This window comes from Bufo gargarizans, chromosome 10 (genome assembly GCF_014858855.1).
Source record: "Bufo gargarizans isolate SCDJY-AF-19 chromosome 10, ASM1485885v1, whole genome shotgun sequence".
Lineage (NCBI taxonomy): Eukaryota > Metazoa > Chordata > Amphibia > Anura > Bufonidae > Bufo > Bufo gargarizans.
In genome coordinates, this window is record NC_058089.1 from 38,291,842 (window position 1) to 38,312,228 (window position 20,387).

Sequence of the window (20,387 nt, forward strand, 5' to 3'; positions counted from 1 at the left end):
CGCTGTGTATGGGCCCGCTCCATACATCCCTTCACACATCATGACGTACAGTTACATCATAATGCGTGAGGGAAGGGATTGAAATATAAAAATATCTATCCCATAAAAAATTTAATAAAATGTGATCAAAAAGTCACCACCCCCCGCCCGCCCCCAAAATAGTATAAATAAAAACTACAAACCACCCCCAAAAATGAGCCTTCACACATCTCCATACACATAACTACAAGAAAGTTAAAGGGGTCATAAAACTCAAGAACAACTATACAAATGTGGTATCACCATAATCATACTGACTGGGAGAATGAAGAGCACCAATCAGTTTTACCGCATATTGATTGCCGTAAAATCAAAACCCATAAAACTGTGGCGGAATTGTATATTTTTTTTCCAATTCCACCACATTTGTTTTTTTTCCCTCTAGCTTCCCACTACATCCTAGGGAATATTAAATGGTGCCAATAGAAAGTACAGGTTGTCCTGAAAAAAAAAAAAGTCTATGGGAACGGAAAAATTAAAAAAGTTTCCAAGAAGGCAAGGAAGTAAGAAATGAAAATGCAAAAATGGAAAATCGCTCCGTCAGCAAGGGGTTAAATTCATAGTCCGCCCATGGCAGAGGACGTGTCCCCTCTCCTGACTTGTCGTTTCAGCAACTACTTGCATTCCCCATGTAACTAAAATTCTGCAGCATCTAGTCTTATGACTCGATGTTGTGCCATTAGTGTCCATTCACACGTCCGTTTTTCGGGTCCGTTGTCCATTCAAGTCAATGGATCGGCATAAATGCGGATGACATGCACAAAACCATCCGAATGTCATCCGATTTTGTGGATCCGTTGACAGGAAAATGGATGAAAAAAAAAACTGAATAACGGAAACACGGAACGGATTCGGAAGTACTTTAGTAAAAAAAAACGGAAGGTTGTACTGAAAAACGGATCTGAAAAAAAAAAAGGAACGTTTATCTGGAAAGGTAAAAATACTGACGTGTGAATGGAGCCTTATTCTGTTATTCCTACTAGAAGCTTATGAATGAATTGCCAGCAGTCTGCAATAAAGGTCCATGTGGGTGTTACCAGTCGGGCGGGTGTCCCTGCACAGTCTAAAGCCTCATTCACACGTCCGTGCTCAAATCCAAGAGCAGGTGGTCAGTGATTCATCCGTTAAGCTGTCCGTGATGGATCCGTGTGTCCGTTTTTTGCTGTCCGTTTGCTATTCATGTTTCACTGATAATGAACAGCTGAAAAATTATTTTCAAAGAATATTTTCCTAATAATCCGTTAAACACGGACAAAATAGAGCATGCTTCCGTGCCAAAAACAGGGAATCACGGACCGTGCTAAAACACTGATGTCTGAATACACACATTAAAATGAATGTGGACGTGTGCGGTCCGTGGAGAACACGTAGAGCACACATCCGTGAAACACTGACGTGTGAATGAGGCTCAACACTGGCAGCACTGATTGAATGGTGTCAGACTGTGCAAGGACACACCCCAACTGGTAACACCCTTTACTGTAGACTGAAAGTAATTCATACATATAATTATAGTAGGAATAATAACGTACTAGACATGTTAAACACTTTTCTCTTCTTTACACCACCTCTTGGTTAGACCAATATTTGATGGTAAGATTATGGCACATTGTAAGCCACGCCTCTTTTTCTAAGACACACCCCTTTTCTAGACACTTTTCAGAACTGTCTGTTCAGGTGCAGACTGTGCTTGAATTCTGGCCCATACATCTTAGCAAATTGCCCATAATGTTGTTATTTTTTGTTGTTATACCGATAAGTTTTCCATGAAGGTCATGCTACAATGTCTCTTCCTTATCTCCATGTTCTCACTACAGGTTCTCTTCCAGTTTCTGCTTCTTTGCTCTTGCAATGGATATCCAGCGGTTTGGGTTCAGCTTGTACCTCCTACAGGTGATTTTTGGAACCTCGGAGCTCCTCCTTAGAATCCTGAGTATATTTGTTGCCGCTTATGTGGGAAGACGATTCTCCGTTTTCATGTTCCTTGTATTATCTGGAGTACTCATACTATGCAGTCTGGCGATCCCCTCTGGTAGGTGTAATCATCGTACAACCAATGTCGGAGTGAGGTGCCTAGGACCCACCAGTAAAATTCATACTGGGGGCCCATTATAAAACTACATCCAAATATTACCTGCTCACACAGCGGCTGGCAGCAGCGAGACGCTCAAGATGATTGATTATGGGACTGATGAAAGCAATCCTGCAGAGAATGAAAGAGGGCCTATGCTTGACCTGCTGGTCCATTAATATGGGTGCACAGGGCTGTCATTCTCATGAATGGTAAGGGTCCCAGCTGTAAGAGTGCCGAAGATCAGATTCAGATAGGGGATTAGTTGATTTTGTGGTACAGCCCCTTTAAAGGGGTTGGCTGAGATAATTAAAAACCTATGCCCAAAATAAAAAAAATCATGTTGTACTCACCTGTTTCCAGCACCGTTCTTTGTCACCGATCCTGTCCTGCAAACTGCAGCGGTGATGTATCGGCATTCGGCACATGACCACTGCAGCCAATCACTGTCCTGAGCACTGAAGACGGTCATTGGCTAAGGCAAGTTATATGCCAAATACCGAAACATCACCGCTGCAGTCTGCAAATAAGAAGCAGCAAGAGGAAGGGACCAGCAGCACAGAAAACAGGGCTGGAGAAAGAGCAGGGTGCAACATGATTTTTTTTTATTTTTTTATTAGCAATTGGGTGGCTTGTCCAAGATGCTTAATTATCACAGACAATCCCTTTAACTTACAAATTACATTCATTTTTCTCTAAACATATGTAACTACATCTCCGTCTGGTCAGCATCTCCCGCTCTGTTACAAGATGCATGTAGACTGGATAGCGCTCTCATGGCGACAGGTTGATGGGTTTGCATATAAAGGAAGCGCCAACTTTCTTTTACCACGGTTTGTGAGACATTCAAAGTGACATTACTGGATTCTGTAACTTGACATTTAGGACTGTCTTTACTTTTTACTTTGTGAATATTTAACCACTTAAAGTCTGAACCTATTTGCATTTTGGATTTTTCGTTCCCACATTCCAATAGCCATAACTTTTTTATTTTTCCGTTCACATGGCCATATAAGAGCTTATTTTTTGCAGGACAAGATGCATTTTTAATGGCACCATTTGTTTTACTATGTCTTATATTGGCAAACAGTAAAAAATTATTTGTGGCGTAAAACTGAGTTTTGACATCACAGTGTTCACCGTGCGCTAAAAATGGCATGATCTCCTTATTTTGCAGCTCAATACTATTATAGCAATGCCAAACTTGTAAAGCTTTTATTTTGTTTTATTACTTTAAAAATAATAAACTAAATTTACATTGCCCATTTTGTGACAGCCATAATTTCTTTATATTTTGGTTTAGGCCTCTTTCACACTTGCGTTGTCCGGATCCGGAAAAACGCAAGTGTACTGAAAGCATTTGAAGACGGATCCGTCTTCAAAATGCGTTCAGTGTTACTATGGCAGCCAGGACGCTATTAAAGTCCTGGTTGCCATAGTAGTAGTAGTAGTAGTAGTGCAATCACGTCATCCATGCGCGTGGGGCGCCCTGACGTCACTCTGGAGCGACCCGGGAGCCGCACGGACGGTAAGTATACTGCTCCCCCGCTCCCCACAACACTTTACCACGGCAGCCATGGTAACCATTCAGAAAAAGCTAAACGTCGGATCCGGCAATGCGTCGAAACTACGTTTAGCTTAAGGCCGGATCCGGATCAATGCCTTTCAATGGGCATTCATTCCGGATCCGGCCTTGCGGCAAGTCTTCAGGATTTTTGGCCGGAGCAAAAAGCGCAGCATGCAGCGGTATTTTCTATGGCCAAAAAACGTTCCGTTCCGGAACTGAAGACATCCTGATGCATCCTGAACGGATTTCACTCCATTCAGAATGCATTAGGATAATCCTGATCAGGATTCTTCCGGCATAGAGCCCCGACGACGGAACTCTATGCCGGAAGACAAGAACGCAAGTGTGAAAGAGCCCTTACAGAGCTGTAAGAGGGCTTCTTTTTTGCGTAATGAACTGTAGTTTTTATGGTACCATTTTTGTAGTATGTACAACTTTTTGATCACTGGTATTACATTTTTTGGCGTGGACAAGGTGATTGATAAATGGTGATTAACTAGGGATGAGCGAATCGATCAAGGTACCACTTGGAACCGAACATGAGTTCAGGAAATGTTTTTTTTACAGTAAAAATTAATCTATGAAGTTATTGCACAAAGTCACGCGAGACTTCGCAAAGTAATAACTTCTGAGCCAATACATTCTAATACTGTATGGAGCTCGCTCCATACAGTATTAGACCGAAGTTTTATGCGAATCGACTTCGGATGAAACAGCCGAAGTCTATTACTTCGGATGTAACATCCGAAGTCAATTCACTCATCCCTAGTGATAACTGCAGCAGGAATTTTTTTTATTTACATTTTAATAGTTCAGACATGACGATACCTAATGTGTTTTATTTTTTTATTGTTTATATATTTTTATATGTAAAATTGGGAAAGAGGGTGATTTAAACTTAGTATTTTGTAGATTTCTATATTCTTTTTTTAAGAAAAAGAACCTGGGATCTTTTAAACCCTTGTTGGGTGGATGGGATTTTGACACACTTCCTGCAGAGCTGTGCATTGTGCACAGCTTAGCAAGGAGCTTATTAGGCTGCCATGGTAGCCAATCTGATCCCGGTGATTTCAGTGCAGGGGCTCTGATTGGGAGCCGCATGTCTCTGCCTAACCTCACAGATGCCACAATCACTGTTGATCATGGCATCTGAGGGTTTGGTTAGATGATGAGGTTCGGTGCGATCGCCGTTCCCTGTCATTGCTGTCGGGTGCCTGTTGTATTATACAGCCATACTTGCCCCGCATGGAGCAGTCTCACCGCAGCAGCCCACTTCATACAAATGTGGGCGCATAATGCCGTACATGTACAACATTATGCGTTAAGGGGTTAAGATACTGGAGTACATTAATACAAGACAAGCAATTAGACCGTTAGGGAGCAGTGTGTCATAACTGGGGACTAAGGGGAAGATTTATCATGACTGGCATTTTCTATGCAAGTATATGAATCAGTTGATTTTGGGTTTTAGCAGCTGGACCTGCAGCATTCAAGGACATTTTGCATGGGCAGATTATTGGGCTGATCATCAGGATCGAACACTTGGACGAATAGTCATTCCCAATAATTGGCCCACGTTGTGCCGCCACTCAGCCGATGAACGAGCAAACATTGGTTCATTGTGTGAAAGCATCTTTGATGCAGCACATAACGTGATTAGTAGTGCTCATTCATCCCCATACAGCGGGGGTGATTGCTTCATGCAATTAGAGCAATTACCTCCGCTCGTCATCAGGCAATTATCCCAGAAGTGTGGTTCATTCCTGATAAATACCTGTGAATCAGCCCATGCAAATGCAGCTTCAGATGATCCCTGGGGGTGGGAAGGGGTGGGGTGGCTGACTATTGAAGATGTGTTTGTCTAATAACACATTTTACATTTCAGATTTAATACTGTTGCAGCTGTCTGCCACTGCTCTGGCCAAGGGTTTTCTTGGGGCTTCTATTGTCTGTGCTTATCTTTATACGACTGAACTTTTTCCAACTGTGCTCAGGTAAGCGAGACATGACATACTTATATTAATAAGATGTCTCTTTTTTTTTCCAGCTCCTGCATTTAAAGGGACTCTGTCACCACACACCTCCATAGTAATCCAAGTACAGTGTCATATGTGTGGCAGGTCTCCTGATTCAGACTTTTACCATTCCTGAGAAATCCATGATTTTGTGATATGTAACTTAAAGGGGTTATCTAACCTCTATAATGACCCCCCCCCCCCCAATGCCCGGGCCCCTCATAAAGGTTATACTTACCCTGCTCCCCGGCACCTGCGTCGCTCCTGATCCCTGCACAGCTGCATCTCCCGATGCGATTGGGGGGGGGGGGGGGGCTGTCAATAGCAGGCCTCAATGGGGACGAACCTCCCTAGCATCGCGGGTGACGCTGCAGCGGCCATGCGGGGATCAGAAGTGACTCGGGGTAAGTATAACTTATATGAGGTGCCCGGACATTGGGGGGTGATTATAGGGGTTGGATAACCCCTTTAACTGCTTGGTGCAATGAGGGTGTTACCATTGCACCACTTTACACTAAAGGCCCTTCACTTTATCAGTGTCCCCCGCGACAGTGAGTGGCAGATCTGTGAGACTGGCAACACGTGGTTTGATCTGACAGGTTTCCTTTTGGATCAATAGGAGTGTGTGTTGTTTCTGGTAATGGCCACACCTCTTGCCCCCAGGTGTTGCTATTGTGGTCATTTTACCTTCCTTATTTATTGTTGCTTCCCCCCACAATGCTGTGCGGTTTATAGCTTCTGTTGGACCTGTGGATAGTTGGTGGTCGGATCTTGGCTGAGTTCCTGGTGCTTCCATAGCCCCTTTGAAGTTAAGTTTTCCTTTTCCCTTTTTGTATTTTGTTTTGGTTATCTGTGTGTTGCATTTCCCTATTGTTTGTATTAGGCCTATGGGAGACTCCTGTTCGTCCTTCCTTTTGGAGGAACAGGTAGTCTGGTCCCAGCCATTAGTACCAGGGTCCTATAGAGCTAGATAGGACTCTAGGTATTCCTGTGTATGAACTTGCCTACATACTAGTAGTCAGTCAGGATTTTGATTAGGGTGTTCACTAACCCTAGTTCTCAGTCCTGATTCCCTGTCCCACTCTTCCCTCCTATGCTCAGTGTGGTGTTTCCCTCCCACACCGAAGCGTGACAATCAGTGCTCCAGGAATTGGCACACCCACAGTACAGCCTTGGTGCTTGCCAGGACGGAAGTCAACTGTACTACACAGCCCTGGCAAGCATCAGGGCTGCACTGTGATACAAGGCTGGGGCACAGTGGAGGGCAGTGTTAAGGAGTGGGCCTTTTGGTGCAACAGTGACACAATCATTGCACCAACCAGCTAAACTTCTTACCACAAAATCATGGCTTTCTCAGGCATACCGGCACCGATCGGCATGGGAGAAACAGCGTTTGAATCAGGAGACCAACTCACATCAGACCCTGCAATTGTATTACTATGGGGGTACGTGGTGACAGATTCCTGTTAAACATCATTTCCATGACAGGACATCCCACAATGGCAGTGGAACAGGGCAACCAAATCATTGTTAAAATGGTTTATAGTAGTATATATGAAAAATGTTTTATGGACTCCTATAAAGAGAGGACAACTGTGCATCTTAATGGGGAATTCCCAAGTCAGAGATTTATGGCATAGATGTATCCTTGTTTTCCACATTGGTGGGACCCAAATCTGTCAGACAGTTATGGCCTACCTTGTAAAATGACTTTCTTCACAGTGGACAGATGATACAGGAATAAAGCAACTTTCAGGATAAAGTAATGCGTTTAAAGGATTGTATCAGAGTTCAGTTCATAACTGCGGAGGAGCAGAACTGGAATGTGCACACAGGACTGTTATACCGGTAGCAAGAACCTGACAGATGGGACCAGGAATCAAAACCAGAGGCAGACATGTGACATGGAGGTTGTGACAAGAGGCAGAATCTACAAGAAAACAGGGCTGGACAGGACTGGAACTAGGAGCAATACTGCGTCCTACACATTAATCCTCCTACAGTGACTGCCATAGCAGGAGCACCCAATGGAAGAACACAAGGTTGAATGGCAATTGCGTCCAGTCCCAGGAAAAGGTTCTCCACTCCTCCTCCACTGTTAGAAATGTCTAGACAAAACTACGGAGACATAGCAAAGTTGGATTGTGACAGAATAACAGAGTTGAATACACAGAGCAGACCAGAAAGAAAACACTTAGGCCAAACGGCATCCGACTAGTGAAAAGAGAGGGGAGTAACAGTGACGTTCGTGACACCCTTTAAGTAAAAATAATTTACGGTACTTGTTCTTTGTTGGCCATTGGTGTATTGTGTTGTACGTTTTCAAACTGAGCAACTGAATACTGGTGGGACTGCTGCAGTTGATGGATTTTTCAACTAAAAGCAAACATTTATGACAACTAGAGGTGTGAATGTCAAAATATACGCATCATCTGAACGAATCAGAAGCAATTTACCTAAAGCTGTTCATTGGAGGTTAAAGAAATTGGACGCATGGCGACTGGCTGATTTGGGGCAACTTGACAAATATCTGCATTACTCCAAATGACTTTTTACTAAGACTGGCATTTCACAATAAACCATTAGTAAAATCATAACATGTAGAAATAATGTTGCTCTAGACTACAACTATTTTTATAATAAGCAGAGTAACACATATGCTTTTTGGTTTCAGGTTTTGAGATCCTCTGCCGGATCAAAATGGTTCTGTATCGTTTACACCTCAGTATGCATCCATTCCATTAGGATGCAGTTTTGTGAGATCAAAACGGAACAAAACAGATCCATGACTAAAAGTCAATGGGTGATAGATCTGTATTTTTAGGATCCTAAAAACCGGATCCATCACCATTGACTTGCATTGTTTTTAGTGACGGATCCAGTTTGTTCCATTTCGATCACTGGTATGACCGGACGTCCGGTCACAAAACAGAATGCTGACGGAACAGCAGGTATCATGAACTGATCTCTTTCCATTCAGAATGCATGGAGACAAAACGGAACCGTTTTTTTGTCTGGTTTTGAAATCCTCTGCCTGATCGGAATGCCAGCCTTAAGAATATAGAACCTATTGTCTGATCAGAAGCGACTGTGGAGAACAAATGTAATGTAATATTTGCATTTTCCAACACGTCAGCATATACAAAGTTCACCAAATAAAGGTGCGGTGAGGACAAGGAAGCTGTACTGTTCAGGCCATAAATCAGTCTGAAATACAGTAATGCCTGATAATGACGATCCTGAATGAGGTCATGTAGAAGACATACTGCTAAATAATGTACGTTCTCCTCCTGCTACAAAATAAGAGCCTCTGCTGTTAATGAAAGTCTGATCTGTCTCATTGCGGAATGATTATAACTTACCATCAGGGCTATAAAATCTAGGTCTAGACTACAATATTTTAGCATAAAATATTTAACCCCTACATTGTTGCTTATGTTCAGCTCAATCCTAAAGGATTAACTATGGGCCAGTGATACCCAACCAGCCGCCATCTACATCCAGCGAGTGCCTGCTGGTTGGCAGCATACAGTGGTACCCAACCAGCCGCCATCTACATCCAGCGAGTGCCTGCTGGTTGGCAGCATACAGTGGTATCCAACCAGCCACCATCTACATCCAGCGAGTGCCTGCTTGTTGGCAGCATACAGTGGTATCCAACCAGCCACCATCTACATCCAGCGAGTGCCTGCTGGTTGGCAGCATACAGTGGTATCCAACCAGCCTGCCATCTACAGCCAGTGAGTGCCTGCTGGTTGGCAGCATACAGTGGTATCCAACCAGCCATTATCTACATCCAGCGAGTGCCTGCTGGTTGGCAGCATACAGTGGTATCCAACCAGCCGCCATCTACATCCAGCGAGTGCCTGCTTGTTGGCAGCATACAGTGGTATCCAACCAGCCGCCATCTACATCGAGCGAGTGCCTGCTTGTTGGCAGCATACAGTGGTATCCAACCAGCCACCATCTACATCCAGCGAGTGTCTGCTGGTTGGCTGCATACAGTGGTACCGAACTAGCGGCACCATACATCCAGCGAGTGTCTGCCTGTTGCCAACATACAGTGGTATCCAACCAGCCACCATCTACATCCAGCGAGTGCCTGCTGGTTGGCTGCATACAGTGGTATCCAACCAGCCACCATCTACATCCAGCGAGTGTCTGCGCTGGTTGGCTGCATACAGTGGTACCCAACCAGCCACCACATACATCCAGCGAGATTCTGCGCTGGAAGGATGAGTACAGTGGTACCCCTGGGTGTGGGTACCACTGTATGCAGCCAAACAGCTACTGGGTAGAGGATCTCAAAACCAAGACAAAACGCTTCCGTTTTTTCCCCAATCATTGGCAATGGGGACAAAGAGAACAAACCAGATCAGGATGCATTCCATTCCAGTTTGTACAGTTTTTTAACCGGACACAAAACCGGTGCAAGCTGCGGTTTTGTCGGGTCTGTGAAAATAGGGTGTTTCTGTAAACTACAGAATCAGGGCAATAAATAAATATTGAGTTTTGTTTGGCTGTTGTCCCTTGCTTTGTTAGCAGAAAAAAAATTATTAAAATAGAAAATCTGCCCAAAAAGTGAAATTCAGAAATTTCATCTCCATTTTCCATTAATTCTTGTGGAACACCCAAAGGGTTAACAAAGTTAACAAAAACAGTTTTGAATACCTTGAGAGGTATAGTTTCTAAAATGGGGTCATTTTTGGGTGGTTTCTATTATGTAAGCCTCACAAAGTGACTCCAGACCTGAACTGGTCCTTAAAAAGTGGGTTTTGGAAATTTTCAGAAAAATTTCAAGATTTGCTTCTAAACTTCTAAGCCTTTTAATGCCCCCCCAAAAATAAAATGGCATTCACAAAATGATCCAAACATGAAGTAGACATATGGGGAATGTAAAGTAATAACTATTTTTGGAGGTATTACTATCTATTATAAAAGTTGAGAAATTGAAATTGCTAATTTTTTGGTAAATTTGGTATTTTTTTATAAATAAAAATGAAATTTTTTTACTCAATTTTACCATTGTCATGAAGTACAATATGTGACGAGAAAACAATCTCAGAATGGCCTGGATAAGTAAAAGTGTTTTAAAGTTATTACCACATAAAGTGGTATAGCACAGATTTGCTAAAAATGGCCTGGTCCTTAAAGGGATTCTGTCACCTCCTTTTACCCTATAGAGATGCAGACGTGCACGGCTAGATCGCCGCTAGCATGTCCGCAATATACCTGTCCCATATCGGAGTGGTTCTATTGAGTGTAAAAAATGATTTTATATATATGTAAATCAGCCTGGTAAGGTGCCCAAGGGTCTGTACTAACCGTTCTGTAGCCCAGCTACGCCCCCCCGTGAAGGAGCCCAGCACCGCCTGTATCCAGGAATCTCCTTCTTGCTCAGAAAGTCAGATCGTCGTAATCTCGCGGCGCAGTTCCTTCCCTGAGGCTGATGCCAGTACAGGGAAGGAATACTATGTCGGCACTGCGCATGCACGAGTTTGCGCATTGCGAGATTACGGCGATCTGACTTTATGAGCAAGGAGGAGATTCGTGGATACAGGCGGTGCTGGGCTCCAGAACGGTTAGTACAGCCCCTTGGGCTCCTAACCAGGCTGATTTACACATATATAAAATCATTTTTTACACTCAATAAAACCACTCAGACATATGGGACAGGTATATTGCGGACATGCTAGCAGCAGCGATCTAGCCATGCATCTCTATTGGGTAAAAAGAGGTGACATATTCCCTTTAAGGTGAAAAATGTCAGAGTCCTTAAGGGGTTAATCTTCAAGATTACCCTGAGCATCATCTCACTTGTAGAAGTAGTGCAGAGTAATTACGACTGCACATGCCCTTAATTCTCTCAAATACCCCGGCAATCTTACAGAGACTGACGAAGCTTTGCTTGAGAGAGCTGAATTTTGAATGCCTGCTAAAATATACACAGTATAATGGATGAGATCATCATCTTTATTGAACACCTGGAGATACAGGACTTAGTGTTGATCCGGCCGTAGCAGCATGGGCTGAAGATGGAACACAGCAAGCGTCATCTGTTCAAGGAAAGTTTTGAGTACTTGGGACATGTGGTTTCCACGGAAGGAGTCCACCTCGTGGATTTGAAGGTCAAAGGCGAGCAATACAACAGTGGACTCTATCAACCAATGTAACCGAGCTCTAGACCTTCCTGGAACTAGTTGGGATTTACTGGCAGTTCATAAAAGACTTTGCCAAGCTTGCTGCACCCCAATAGGCCCTGTTACATGGGGCCACATCCATGGCTATTAGGGGGCCTTTCTGTGTGGAATGTGGTTAAATTGGACTGAGAGCTGGACAGATGGTTGACCCATGCCCCTTTTTTGGCCTATGCTGACCACACCATGTTCACTGAAGTTCAGGATGGGATGGAGTAAGTACCTATGCTCGCAAAACAGTATGGAAAAGAGAAAACAACATGTCCATGACTGGCTGTAGTGATCACGTCCTGTATCTACAGTAGGTACGTCGCCACGCACATGACACCCATTTTGGCCTCTTTCAGGCTGCTATGCATAAGCATAGGTATTTTGTATAGTAAAGTTGACTTAGTTTTCATATACAGGTGGTCAAGGCAAAAAAACATATATGGCCTCCAGAGGCATATACCAGATTTTATGTCCGATGCATTGATGGGAGATTACCAAGAAGTAACACCTGCACCTATCTGCAGAACAGGCGTTCTCCAACCCCGACCCACTTGGCTGCAATGTGCATGGCACCTTTCCATTTATGACCTGCTTAGGATGCAGCAAATGGCCACCTCTCAAGGCAGGGTGAAGATCCCATAGGTGGCTATACCAGAAACCCAACAATTATAGTTGCTGGATGATCTATACAGGTTTGTAATGGGAATAACCCTTCAAGGTGTAACCACAAACCTGGACTGTCCTTTCAGCCTTATGTACCAATTGGGGAAGGAATAATCTCAGAATTATATCATTGCATTTTAATATTTCAGTACAGCATGGCTATTACTAAATCATGTCTATACACTGACCTTGTAAATGTCTCTTTGGCGCCATTTGTTTGGGATTGGTGCGGTTCTCACTGATAACATATTATGTATATAGCTAATGTGATACAAGCACAGACAAGTTAGCTAACAAAACGTTCTGTACTGAAATGATCATAAAAACTGTAAAAATTTGCCATAGCAATGGGATGGTTTTTCAGAGGCCTCTTGGCACATGATAGCGGTAACCTAATTCTTCACTATGAGACGTTCCTCAAATTTTTCTTTTATTAAATGTTGAACATATTTTATCACATGTCTCTTATGGGGTATGTATATTCTCTTTGCAGACAAACTGGAGTGGGATTCACCAACATGATGATGAGACTAGGCGCTGTGATTGCACCCTTAGCGATGATGACCAAGGTGTATGCGCTATTTCTCCCCCTAGTCATATTTGGATTGACACCTATTGTTTTTGGATTGCCTGTTTTACGGCTACCAGAGACCTTAAATAGCCAACTGCTGGACACAGTGGAGGAGGTAGAAGCCAGGTGAGTACTCAACGACAGCAAAATGGCCCAGGGCTCATAGACTATACTGTATTATAATTACTGTAGTCAACTGGGCAAAGCCAATTGTCTCAATACTCACATGGCCCCCCCGTAATCGCACCCGTTGAGGTGAGACTGACTTGCCAAAGAGGGCTGGATGCCAGAAGAATGGCTAGTGAAATCTCCCGTGTTTTGAGTCCTGCTTACAGAGCATGCGCTGTGAAGTTGGGTGTGCTTGCAGTCTGCCTCCAAACTTCTAGCGCATGCGCAGTGTGAAGATTAAGCTGACAGGTCCCCTTTGACAAGATACACGGCTGGTAACAGCAAACACCAAATAATAGACAATGCTCTCATATCACTTACTATCCTTATAAGTGGAAGGTTCTCCATTGTCTGTCCACTTCATGACCACCCTCATATTTGTCATGGTGGTATCTAATTATTTAACTTTACAACAGGGGTGCAAAACATAAAACCTAGGGGCCACATGCCACTTGCAATGCCATTCTGTGTGGCCTCTAGCCATAAGGATGATACTGCTGTGGGGAGCAATGTAGGACTGTATGAACTGTATGCTAAATGTCATCTGTCAGCAGATTTGTACCTATGAAACTGGCTGACTTGGAAGCTGAAGGCATCTGTGTTGGTTCCATGTTCATATGTGCCCAGCGTCATACATGTATGGTGCTGGGAGGGGCTTCAAATATGGTGCCCACTTGCTGGCGCCATAGCAGGCGGCTCTCTGCTTTTTCAAACAGCCCTTAAAATATTATTTATGTACTTTGCTGCTTCTCTATTTTCTTGTAGTTATGGTTACCAAGCTGAAGTTTTCTTTTTTGGACAACTTATCAAAAAATTACAGCACATTGGAAAACGATAATAAAGCATAAAGATCATAAGTGACATTATGGCCATGATTTATCATGCCTCCAAAACTGTAAGGCCACATTCACACGAACGTGGCAAATGGCCGTGTGACGGCTGTTTTTGTAATGGCTGTCACACGGCCATTTTTAGAACCAAGTAAAGTCTATGGGGGTTATTCAGATATCCTATTTTTGGCCATTTTCATGGCAAGACGGACCCCACTGAAATCAATGTGCCCGTTTTTAATGGCCGTTTAGTGCACCCATCTAATGGGCCTTTTAAGGGTTAAAAAAATAATTGCATGTAATGAAACACTGGCTCTGCACTGGAGGCAGCAGGACCTGAGCTCCCAGCCTCGTGACGTCACAACTCCGAGAAAGTCAGGTCCTGGTGCCTCCAGTGCAAAGCTCAGTCAGACTGAATGGAGAGGGTCTGTGAACAGCAATTTTCAAGTCTTTCCACAGATTCTATGGGATTTAGGTCTGGACTTTGGGCCAGTCTAACACATGAACATGCTTTGATCTAAACCATTCCATTGTAGCTCTGGCCGTATGTTTAGGGCCTTTGTCCTGCTGGAAGGTGAACCTCCACCCCAGCCTCAAGTTTTTGCAGTCTCTAACAGGTTTTCCTCCAGGATTGCCCTGTATTTAGGTCCATCCATATTCTCATCGACTCTGACCAGCTTTGGTATTTCAATGCATTTGTCAGACAGATCCGCATCCGGAAACAAATGCTATCCGTTTGCATACGGATATCCGGATCCGGCAGGCAGTTCCGGCAATGGAATCCTTTAACGCAAGTGTGAAAGTACCCTAATAGTTGTCCTGTGGACAGATTCTCCCACCTGAGCTGTGGATCTCTGCAGCTCCTCCAGAGTGACCATGGGCCTCTTGGCTGCTTCTCTAATTAGTGCTCTTCTAGCCTGCGCTGTCAGTTTAGGTGGATGGCCATGTCTTAGTAGGTTGGCAGCCATACTACATTTTTGGATGATGGATTTGTGAGATGTTCAGAGCTTGAGATATTTTTTTTTTGTTATAACCTAACCCTGCTTTACACTTCTCCACAACTTTATCCCTGACCTATCTGGTATGTTTTCTTTTAATTTTACACCTACTTGCTACTTTGTGTTTGTCTATCACATAAAATCCCAATAAAATACATTTAAGGGTCCATTCACACGTCTGTAGAATGGGTCCGGATCCATTCCGCAATGTTGTGGAACGAATCCGGACCCATTTATTCTCTATGGGGCCGGAAGAGATGCGGACAGCATACAGTGGGCATTCGCATTTCCAATTCTTGTCTGCAATTGCGGACAAGAATAGGCAGTTCTATGGAGGTACCGCCCGGGTGAATTGCGGATCCGCAATACACTACGGATGTGTGAATGGACCCTAAGGCTACATTCACACGACCGTAATGTTTTGCGGTCTGCAAATTACAGATCCGCAAAACACGGAAGCATTTTGCGGACTGCACATGGCTGTCGCTATATAGAAAATGCCTATTCTTGTCCGCGATTGCTCTATGTTCCATATTTTTGTGGGGCCATGGAACGTTCTGTTGTTCGCATCTTTTGCGGCCCCATTGGAATGAATGGGTCCTCACCTGCTCCACAAAATTGTGAATGTACCCTAAGTTTGTGGGTGTAAAGTGAAAAAATTTGGAAATGCTCAAGGGGTATGAATACTTTTTCAAAACACTGTATATATACTGAGGGCACTGCAGTTAGGGGTTGGGGTTTTAACTTAACCAATGAAATTGGACAGAAAATGGATGCACAAATGCTTGAAAAATGTCCATGAAAAACTAACAGTGTGTCCGTTTTTAAACTGTTATTTTTTTGGTGCATGTAGACTAAGTACTTTCAAGACTTGCAGACTTGTGACTATATAACTAACTACAGACTCCAATATCAAGTCGATATCTCATTTTTTTCTACTTTCAGAGACCAGAAAGCCAAACTTAAAACGGAAAAGGAACCTGAACATGGCACCAAACTATAATGCACATCACATTTCACAGGAGAACTCAAGAGTTTCAGAAGGCCCCGTGGAACACCAAAGAAGCCGGTCTTTTGCCAAATTTTTGTTTGCATTATTACCTCTTTTAAAGAGTACCTGTCAGCTGCATTAAAGGGGTTGTGTCACTTCAGCAAATTGCATTTATCATATAGAGAAAGTTAATACAAGGCTCTTACGAATGTATTTTTATTATCCATATTGCCTCCTTTGCTGGTTTGGTTCATTTTTCCATCACATTATACACTGCTCGTATCCATGGTTACGACTAGGGATGAGCGAATCGACTTCAGATGAAACATTCAAAGTCGATTCGCATAAAACTTCTTTCTAATACTGTACAGAGCAGGAGACGGACAACGGTTCGCGGACCCATTCAAGTCAATGGGCACGTGAAAAAACACGGAGGCACACAAGGTTGTCATCCGCGTCCGTTTTTTTCAAGGCAAACTTGACTTAGATTTTTTTTCCACTTTTCATGTCTGGTGATCATCCAAAAATCAAGGAAGACACACGGAAGAAAAAACGGACACGGATCACGGAACAACGGAACCCAGTTTTGCGGACCGTGAAAAAATACTGTTGTGTGCATGAGGCCTAATAGCGATTTATCCCTAGTGAGACCTCTATGCCGGGCCTGTATAAGGGTACTTTCACACTAGCGTTTTTCTTTTCCGGCATAGAGTTCCGTCACAGGGGCTCTATACCGGAAAAGAACTGATCAGGTATATCCCCATGCATTCTGAATGGAGAGTAATCCGTTCAGGATGTCTTCAGTTCAGTCGTTTTGACTGATCAGGCGAAAGATAAAACCGTAGCATGCTACGGTTTTATCTCCGGCGAAATATACTGAAGACATGCCTGAATGCCGGATCCGGCATTTTTTCCCATAGGAATGTATTAGTGCCGGAATGCCGGATCCGTTCTTCCGGCCTGAGCATGCGCAGACCGGTAAAAATGTGAAAAAATATACAAGACGGATCCGTCTCACAAATGCTTTCAGTCAGCAGCAGATCGGCGGATCCAACTGGCAGTTCTGACGACGGAACTGCCCGCCGGATCACATTGCCGCATGTGTGAAAGTAGCCTAAGCAGATATAATCACTGCAGACAATCCTTATCAGATAGCTTGAACTCGCCAACAACGAGTTTATCCGTGTAAGTTGCTTTATTCTGTAGCCCAGATAACAGAGTACAGCAGAACAGATGGATTCCGGCATTGTGCTGTCAAAAGATGATGCTTTTGCAAGCTTACATGAGAATACATGTGTACCTTGTGCAAATGCCTGGAGCAGAATGAAGATACAGGAAGTGAGGTACACAGAAGAAGGGGTGGAGCAATGAAAAGAGTCACAGATATAACAGAAAAACAAATGCATTACCAAAAACGACCACTAGATGGGAGCATATAACCAAATATAGAATATATGAATGGTTCAACGAATTAAACTATATAAATCTAACTGCGTAGCAGCACAGAGAGGCTGTCCCTGTTGGTGAAGAGACACCCACCTGTTGCTTCATCGACAGGGTGGACATCTTATCTGGCCCTAATAATCTTGCTCCTGCTTCCCGGGGCAGCGACTGTTTAGCGGCCCATGTGCCCCAGCAAAGCCTCTGTGCTTGTGCCGCTACTCGCAGGTGCAGGCACAAGATTGTCAGAGCCAGGTGAGACATTCAGCGCTGTCAAAAAAGTGGCAGGTTGGTGCTTCTTCATCTGTGGCGACAGCGCCTCACAGGTGGACTCGTTAGATTCGATTCGCTTATAACTAAGGCCTAATTCACACTTCAGTTATTTGAGCAGTGATTTCCATCAGTGATTGTGAGCCACAACCAGGTGTGGGTCAAAAACACAGAACAAGTGCAGATTTTTCCCTTACCCTGGGTTCAGACCTCAGCGTTCTAAAACGAGCGCTCTGTATGCGCGATTGTACGGGCGTTTACAATCGCGCATACAGCGACAGGCGTGCACACATTGTCGCGCGTTCCCGAATATCTATGTGCGGGAACGCGCGACAAACGCCCCCAAAAAAGCTCAAGAACTTGTTTGAGCGTCGGGCGTTTTACAGCGCGATCGTACGCGCTGTAAAACGCCCAGGTGAGAACCATTCCCATAGGGAAGCATTGGTTTCTCCTTGTTGAGCGTTTTACAGCGCGTAGGAACGCGCTGTAAAACGCTCAGGTGTGAACTTAGGGTTAGACTGCTGCCAAGGCCAATAAGATAATGGGTTGCATCAAAAGGGGCATAGATGCCCGTGATGAGAACATAGTCCTACCACTTTACAAATCATTAGTCAGACCACACATGGAGTACTGTGTACAGTTCTGGGCTCCAGTGAACAAAGCAGACATAGCAGAGCTGGAGAGGGTCCAGAGGAGGGCAACTAAAGTAATAACTGGAATGGGGCAACTATAGTACCCTGAAAGATTAACAAAATTAGGGTTATTCACTTTGGAAAAAAGACGACTGAGAGGAGATCTAATTAATATGTATAAATATATCAGGGGTCAGTACAGAGATCTATCCCGTCATCTATTTATTCCCAGGACGGTGACTGTGACGAGGGGACATCCTCTGCGTCTGGAGGAAAGAAGGTTTGTACACAAACATAGAAAAGGATTCTTTACGGTAAGAGCAGTGAGACTATGGAGCTCTCTGCCTGAGGAGGTGGTGATGGTGAGTACAATAAAGGAATTCAAAAGGGGCCTGGATGTATTTCTGGAGCATAATAATATTACAGGCTATAGCTACTAGAGAGGGGTCGGGGATCCAGGGAGTTATTCTGATTGCCTGATTGGAGTCGGGAAGGAATTTTTATTCCCCTAAAGTGAGGAAAATTGGCTTCTACCTCACAGGGGTTTTTTGCCTTCCTCTGGATCAACTTGCAGGATGACAGGCCGAACTGGATGGACAAATGTCTTTTTTCGGCCTTATGTACTATGTTACCTTATCTCTGTGTAGGCTTCACTACTGGTTTTGGTTCACAATAACTGATGAAAATAACTGATGTGCACACGACCATTGTGTGTTTTGCGGTCAGCAAAATGCGGACCCGAAAAAGACGAATGGTGTCCTCGTGCGTCTGCAAAACGCAGACAAGAATAGGATTATATTATAGGTTATATTTTTTTGGCGGACCACGGAATGGAGCAACGGATGCGGACAGCACACGGAGGGCCGCATCTTTTGAGGCCCCATTGAAGTAAATGGGTCCGCGTCCAAGCCGCCAAAACTGCGGCTCTGATGCGGACCAAAACAACGTCCGTGTGCATGAGGCCTAAGGCATATATTTGATTTTCTTTTCGATTTTAAAGGGAACCTGTCATCAACTTTATGCCGACCTCACTGAGGGCAGTATCAAGTAGTGACAGAAATGCTGATGTCAGCGGTGTCACACACATCAGCTACAAGTCAGTGGTTGCCGAGAACCAGCATCATAATCATTGCAGCCCAGGCCTTGAAAAGAGTCAGTCATGGTTATTCATAATTAGTGATGACCAGTTCGCAGTGTTCGCCTGTGCCTCGCCAGACTTGTCAGTTAAGATGGCAGATCGCATGTATTCGCGGGCGAACACTGCAAACTGGTCATCACTGTTCATAATCTCCTGCTCTCCACGCCCATCTGCTGATGATTGCCAGTTCTCTCCTAGACTCTTCTCAGGTAGATTTGACTCTTTTCAAGGCCTGGGCTGCAATGATTATGATGCTGGTTCTTGGCAGCCACTTACTATTAGCTCATGAGTGACACACCGCTGACATCAGCATTTCTGTCAGTATTTTATGCTGCCCTCAGTGAGGTCGGCATAAAGTTGATGACAGGTTCCTTTTAAGATCCAGCACAGGATCTCAAAACCGGAGGAAAACACTTCAGTTTGATTTAATACAACTGGCTGTATCCGTTCTGTTCCGTTCCGATGCGGTTGTATTAAATTGAAAATTAACAAACCAGATCCGGCACTAACACTATTATAAATCAATGGGCACCGGATCCAGTTTTTTCCTGTCTGACAAAAACGGATCCGGCACCTTTGACTTAGGGTGGGTTCACATCACGTTTCTGCCAGCCGTTTGATGTATATGTTGTAAAAAAAAAAAAAAAAAAAAGGATAAAAAAAATGTAGTCCAGTAATGTAGTCCAGTAAAAAAAAAAAAGAACTTTTTTTTTTTTACGGTGAATGGATGCCACTGTATGGCATCAGTCTGAGGCATACGTTAACGTATACGTGTTTTACATGTTAAACAGATGGCAAAAACATGA

At 43.9% G+C, this 20,387-nt stretch overlaps 1 protein-coding gene across 5 annotated transcripts in view; it reads left to right on the plus strand.

The window, feature by feature from the left end:
* The window catches only part of LOC122920640 (solute carrier family 22 member 6-B-like), a 94,116-nt gene extending 77,855 nt beyond the window's left edge, over positions 1-16,261 (plus strand). For all 5 annotated transcript variants that reach the window (XM_044270303.1, XM_044270302.1, XM_044270306.1 and 2 more), the window contains 4 exons: positions 1,857-2,071; positions 5,563-5,671; positions 13,037-13,240; positions 16,056-16,261. In XM_044270303.1, the coding sequence (XP_044126238.1) occupies positions 1,857-2,071; positions 5,563-5,671; positions 13,037-13,240; positions 16,056-16,113 (586 nt within the window). In that variant the 3' untranslated portion in view covers positions 16,114-16,261. The remainder of the gene's footprint in view (positions 1-1,856; positions 2,072-5,562; positions 5,672-13,036; positions 13,241-16,055) is intronic.
* Positions 16,262-20,387: the final 4,126 nt, after the last annotated feature.